Source organism: Lathyrus oleraceus, chromosome 4 (genome assembly GCF_024323335.1).
Source record: "Lathyrus oleraceus cultivar Zhongwan6 chromosome 4, CAAS_Psat_ZW6_1.0, whole genome shotgun sequence".
Taxonomy (NCBI): domain Eukaryota; kingdom Viridiplantae; phylum Streptophyta; class Magnoliopsida; order Fabales; family Fabaceae; genus Lathyrus; species Lathyrus oleraceus.
Genome location: NC_066582.1, coordinates 131,963,065 through 131,969,899, shown reverse-complemented (window position 1 = coordinate 131,969,899; position 6,835 = coordinate 131,963,065). Strand labels below are relative to the sequence as shown.

Here is a 6,835-nt window from a genome sequence, read left to right as displayed (position 1 = left end):
CAGGATGAATACTCAAGCTACTTCTATTACTTTCCTCAAGAATCACACGCTTCAGGTCCGACACGCCAGACATACATACTCTATTCCAGAATTTCAACACACCATTCTCGTCAAATCTAAAATCCTCATCACTATCATGACAACCAGAAGATAGTTGATCAACCAAGTTTATGTCTAGCTTCTGACCTTCTCTGATATCATCGAGGAAACCACTGGTAAGCTTCAGCATGCCCAATTTCACACTACTACGAGTCACCTAGCATACTAAGCTCATATCTTTGAATTGTTCGATCAAGTCCATTTCTCTCACAATCATAGCTGACATGTGCAATGATTTTCGACTCAAAGTATCACCTACAACATTGGCTTTACCAGGGTGGTAATTCAGACCAAAGTCGTAGCTATTTAAGAACTCTAACCATCTTTTATGCCTCATGTTAAGCTTCTTCTGATAAAAAAGATGTTTTAGGCTTTTATGATCATTTAATACTTCGAACCTAGAACCATACAAGTAATGTGTACAAGTCTTCAACACAAAAACCATTGTCCATAATTAAAAGTCAGTTGTCGGGAAGCATAAGCCACTACCTTGCTACACTGTATAAGTATTGCGCCTAAACTCATCTTAGATGCGTCACAATATACTACAAATGGTTCCTTCGTATTTGGTAAGGTTAAAATTGGCACAATAGTCAACCTCTTCTTCAGTTCTCTGAAACTTTCCTCACACCGGATATCCCACATAAATGCTTGAACCTTTCGGGTTAACTGAGTCAAAGGTAAAGTTAACTTGGAAAAAACCTCGATGAATCTCCTGTAGTAACAGGCTAGTCCAAGGAAACTTCTGATCTTAGTAACTGTCTTCAGAGCTTCCCACTGTAACACTGTATCTACTTTCAAAGGATCCACTACTATACCACCACTAGAAATTACATGACCCTAGAAAACTAGCTCCATGTAACCAAAATTCACATTAGACAACTTGTCATACAATTGTTTCTCTTTCAGAATTTGAAGCATAATACATAAATACTCCACACGATCCTCTTCTGACTTAGAATATATCAGGATGTCATCTATGAAAACCACAACAAACTTATCCAGGTCAGGATGGAAGGTTCAGTTCATATATTCCAGAAACACACCAGGGCATTACAAACTGCGAACTGAATCACTGAGTACTCATAGTGAACGTACCAAGTTCTAAAAGCAGTCTTTGAGATATCTTCATATTTCACCCGAATATAGTGATAGCCATGTCTTAAATCTATCTTGCTGAATACACATGCTCCAACCAATTGGTCCATAAGATCATGGATTATGGGAATATGATATTTATTCTTAATATTGACTTTGTTCAGCTGACAATAGTCGATGCACAATCTCATATTACCGTCCTTCTTCTTGACTAATAATACCAGAGCTCTCCAAAGACACACTTGGTTTGATAAATTTCTTCTCAAGCAAATCTTCTAATTATTTCTTTAATTCATCCAATTCTGCTTGATACATTCTATAAGGTACCATCGATACAGATCTAGTGCCCGACACTAGATCAATAGAAAATTCAACTTCTCTCTCGGGCGGTAGATCAATAATATCTTCCGGAAATATTTCTGGATATTCTTTCACCACACGTAGATCAACCATTGATGCCTTACTTACTATTTGTAAAGAAGAAAACATTGCAAACACTTGGGCTTCATCTTTAAAAAAGTCTCTCATCTGACTGGCCTATATGAATAAATGATCTTACTCTTCCACGAACTCAGGAAATAACACTGCCTTGGAATAACACTTGATATAGATACGGTTGACCTCTAGCTAGTTCATCCCCAAAGTAACATCAACCTGACTTAACGATAAGTAGACTAAGTCGATACCAAAGTCCCTACCAAATATCTTCAGAGGACAATTCAAAAAAACTGAATTAGTCACCGACCCATTAGCTGGGGTATCAATTATCATACTTTCACCCATAGGAGACACAAAGAGATTTAATCTTTTCACACAATCAGAATATATAAAAGAATGAATAGCACCCGCATCAATGATAGTAATTAAAGGAATACCAGTAATAAAGCATGTACCTCATATAAGATTATAAGACTTTGAGGACTCTACGCCACTAAGAGCAAAAACTTTTCCACCAGATTTCACATCCTGCATCTTCTTAGGTTTCTGAAATTGGTACTAATGTGACTCGTCTCTCCCTAATTATAACAAACCACTCCAACACTCTTACATTCATTAGCCTTATCCCCATCTTACCAACATTTGTAACATGTTTCCATGGTACACTCTGACATAGGATGACCAAGTATACCACATTACAAGTACTTGATTGGATTAGCAACACTTCCCCCACTCTGACTCTTCCCATTATTATTATTATGCTGAAATTTATGTTTGTCCTTACCATATGGAGCAACATAAGGCTTCCCGTGATTCTTGTTACCATTCTTATTATCAATAACATTTTTGTAATAGGAAGATCTTGCACGCCTGTCCTCATCATAAATATGACACTTGTTAACTAGCACTGGAAATTGGCGGATCTCCTGAAATTAGGGAGTCCACTTTCAAACTTGATGCATTTGGATTCTTCAGCATTAACTCCATTGTAATATGGGCAGAATCGGATCAACTCTTCAAATGTGGTAACATAGTCTTCGAACGACATATTCTCATGTCTTAAATTCAGAAACTCAATTTGCTTTTTGCTACGGAAATCTGTAGGAAAGTATTTCTCTAGAAATGCAGCTTTGAATACAACCCAAGTCACAGCGGTACCTGAAGCCTGAAACCTCTATCATGCATTATCCCACAAGTACTCTGCTTCCTCAGTTAACATATGAGTCCCATAAATAACCTGCTGAGCATCAGTACAAGACATAACCCTGAATATCTTTTCATTTTCTCGCAACCAAGTCTACGCGCCTTCCGGATCATACCTCCCTTTAAAGGTCGGAGGATTATTCCTCTAGAATATGCTCAGCCCACGACCCTTAACATCTTCAACCTGATTATTCTGTTGAGCCTGCAAAGCCTGTTGTGCTTGCCCCATCACCTGAGCCATAGCTTGTAGAGCCTCAACAATAGCATAATTGTTTCTCCCATCCATTCCTCTATATATCAACAAACAACTGTTAGAAGAAACATTGTATCGATAATGTTCAAACACTCATCGCACGCTAGGAAATAATATAATCAACAAAACCTGGTCGGATGGACCGATCTGCTCTGATACCACTATGTAACACACTAAACTCCATACTTTATTTTTAATAAAAAATTCATGCATAGGATGTTACTTCATAAAAACTCTCATACATAAACACACAACTAAATAATTCACTGCGGAAGATAAAAGAAAAAAATATCATAAGTCTGAATGAAACATCTATGTAAACTCCATAAAAGAGAGTTACAATTCAATACATGAAAATACAAGCATTTATTTGACTAAATGAAAAAATAGTAAATGCTAAGAGGGCGTCACATCCATCTCACGATCATCACAATCTATCACTCTTTCTAATTACCTGTACATATTGCACAAAGTCAATCTAATAAAATAAAGAAGGGGTGGGAATACACTTACAAATAATAACAGTAAAAATTAGCAATAAGATGATAAATGAATATAATAATACTAGTACACAATCATATACACAGATACAAACACGTAGATCATTCTCAACATATGCAATGCTATTATGCACAAACTCTTTCACCTGAACCGACGATCCCCACCAAATAGATATGAGACCCGCCTCTGGTATCTCAACTAGACCAAGGATCCCACCAAATATAACTGAGGCCACCAAATGGACAAAAGTCTCACCTAACTCATATATATATATATATATATATATATATATATATATATATATATATATATATATATATATATATATATATATATATATATATATATATATATATATATAGAGAGAGAGAGAGAGAGAGAGAGAGAGAGAGATTTCATTGCACAATGATCAAAAGGGATTTTCTCAAATCTCATTTGGTCGTCCAAATTATACCGAGATATACTTATTGATCACCAAATAGTGATCACAGATCGTAACAATGATCCATACCAAAAGCACAAGAAAGTTTCTTTTTTCCTACTTAGGTTGATCATGTTCCAATTGCAACCACATGATCAAAATTGGTGAAATTATCAATGATTTATATAAATAGGTCAACTATTATGAAATAATATAAATAGAAACTAACTTTGTATAGAATATTAAAAGGGTAGTTTATTTTAGAAAATTATTTTTTAAAATCGTAGTCACTAAATTTTAGGAAGAAAGGAACAACAAGGTCACCTTTCAGCAACTTCTTTGTCTTTGTTTAACTCGATTGTACTTTCTTCATTTTTAAATATAAATATTTTTTTATATATATTTCATATAAATTAAATCAATTATAATTGATTTTTATTTTAAATTTATATCTAACTGCTCATAAAATGAAAATATCGTGAGGAATATATGACTTGAAACAAAAGAAATATATTTGTCCTTAAAAAAAGTCAATACAACTTGGACCAAAAGAAATATAAGACTCAAACTCAATATCATGTGGAATTTAAGGTAAGAATAACTCAGCCTCATTCAAGTAAATAAGGTGTATTACAAGTAAAACTTGTGGTCCTTAGCTTGTAGTATAACCTGCCTCAACGCCCCAATAGGTGTTAAAACCATCAACACTACTCCAAACACAATGCAAAACTGACACAATAACATTAATCAGATTCATACCATAAAACGTAAGCAATAAGCATTAACACATCAATATTTGAGAGGAGTTATAGTTTTACACACCCAATTTGCACACCAAGACAAGCTAAATATCTTTGGTTTGTAGATAAAAATCCACATTATGCAAGGGAGCTACAAAATCATCACAAAAAATAATTAACATCATCATAAGCTTTTGTGTTATTGCAAGATTTATTAGAGACTTTATTTTTCCTTACAAAATATGTGGTTGGAGCAAAGACAAATCCCCCAAAGAAGCTTAGAAGCCCACCAAAGAAAGGAAATGCAATTGCTAGGAACATGGTAATGGCTGCATATAAGTAGTTGTTACATTAAAAATTTCTATGTATGTGAAATTTAGTGCATGAAATGGAAACTTTAGCTTTTACAGTATGAGAAGGGAAAACAAACTAACAAACATATGAGTTTCGTGTCACGAATCGAAGAAACCGAGTTGGCTTGAAATTCATCCTTTTTACTAGAAATGATTCCATCATATCAAACACCGGAACTGCATAGACCTAATAAGAAAATTAATCAAATATAAAACATAAATGGTTAAATTCAAATCATCTTTTAAAATACTCACGCGCACGCACACGCATACACAGACAATAATATGATAGGTAATAGATTTTGTCAACGACTAAAATTAAGATTAAGTGCGATGAGTCGGAGTTTGTACCTGATAACTTCCAATGACATGTACAACAACAAAGATATTTGCTGCAACAATAAGCCAATGTGGTTTCTCAAGGGACAAAAGGATGTTATCATCAACAGAATTTCCAAAAGCGCGGTAGCCAAAGATAGTAACAGGAAAATAACACAAAGCCACTACTAAATAAGCAATTATCATTCCCTTCCACATAGATACTTTGGAAGGCTTTTCAGGTGTGGAAGGGATTGTTGCTTGGATCTCAAGAATCACATTGTGGCCAGCATATCCAAAAGCTATATCCCCCATAGCACTAAATATTCCAAACACATTTCCTGCTTTTGATGAATACCTGCTACCATATTGTACACCTGGTTGAGCACCCTTGTGAATTGAAGCTATCCAAGCAATGGTGGAGTAACTATTGAAGAAGGAAAAATATTATTATAAGGGTTATAACACGACACTTTTGATCAAATACGCGTGTCAGATGTTTGACACTAATTCGACACTGATACTGACACATGCGAATAATAATAAGAAGAATTATAGTGAAATGAATAGAATTTATGTGGCCTACCTGAGAGACATGACAGCAGCGGCGAGGGAAACACCGGCGACGGAGTTGAAACTAGGGAGATGGGAGAGGAAATATTGAACAAAAGCAAATATCACAATGAAGTAAGTTGTCTTAATAGGCTTACAATCATCACAAAGAATCTCATGAAGTTTCTTTAATGATTTTGCACCAGTTACCATGTAAACTATATCAATGCCGACCTCCACCATTAATTGTTGAGGCACCACAATCCACAAACCAAGTTTTTCACCAAATGCATGTTGACCTAATTCATGATACTTGTCAAATCTCTTGCCTGGTACGGATTCATGCATTTCAATCATTTGCCATGCAGTGTACAATGTGCAAATCCATGAAAGGATTAAAATTGTAATACCTAAACCCCTACATAAACAGATATTGACATGTATCAGACTCCGAACACGTTTTTCAAATATTGATCAATTATATGGGAAGAATAAAAATGAAGTTGAGTAAATTAACCATCCAAGCTGAGACATGGCATAAGGGAAGCCAAGAACTGCAGCTCCAACCATAGCAGTTACATTGTGAAAAGCAGAATAGCATAATTTTGCGTTCCTTGGTTTAATGTTGGCATTTGTTTCAGCCATTTTTTTTCTTTTTCTCACTGTTGTTTCAGACGGTTGTGTTTAACTTTTTTGCTTGCTTCCCACTTTCTCCTACTTTTGTGCCACTATAACATACAGCAGTTTTTCCAATTAGGAGCTGTTGTTGTTATTCCCTCAATATTTTTCACTTATTTTGTGAAAATTTAAGAGAAATCAACTTTATAAATATTAATATAAAAGGGATGGTAGTGGTGGA

General features: G+C 34.9%; 1 protein-coding gene across 1 annotated transcript; it reads right to left on the bottom strand.

The window, feature by feature from the left end:
* Positions 1-4,643: 4,643 nt before the first annotated feature.
* LOC127135285 (lysine histidine transporter 1) lies at positions 4,644-6,621 on the bottom strand. Its single transcript, XM_051062034.1, has 7 exons — positions 6,494-6,621; positions 6,011-6,394; positions 5,458-5,851; positions 5,188-5,293; positions 4,991-5,082; positions 4,836-4,904; positions 4,644-4,742 (listed from the first exon to the last, which is right to left on the bottom strand). The coding sequence occupies exons 1-7, from the start codon at positions 6,619-6,621 to the stop codon at positions 4,644-4,646; spliced, it is 1,272 nt and encodes a 423-aa protein (XP_050917991.1).
* Positions 6,622-6,835: the final 214 nt, after the last annotated feature.

Bases quoted from the DNA above. Each gene is read 5' to 3' on its own strand.
- LOC127135285 (XM_051062034.1), bottom strand. From the start codon at position 6,621: ATGGCTGAAACAAATGCCAACATTAAACCAAGGAACGCAAAATTATGC. The intron at 5,294-5,457 runs GTACAAACTCCG...TTTTCTTATTAG, and splicing joins ATGTCATTGGAAGTTATCAG to GTCTATGCAGTTCCGGTGTT. The intron at 5,083-5,187 runs GTTAGTTTGTTT...ACTTATATGCAG, and splicing joins GACACGAAACTCATATGTTT to CCATTACCATGTTCCTAGCA.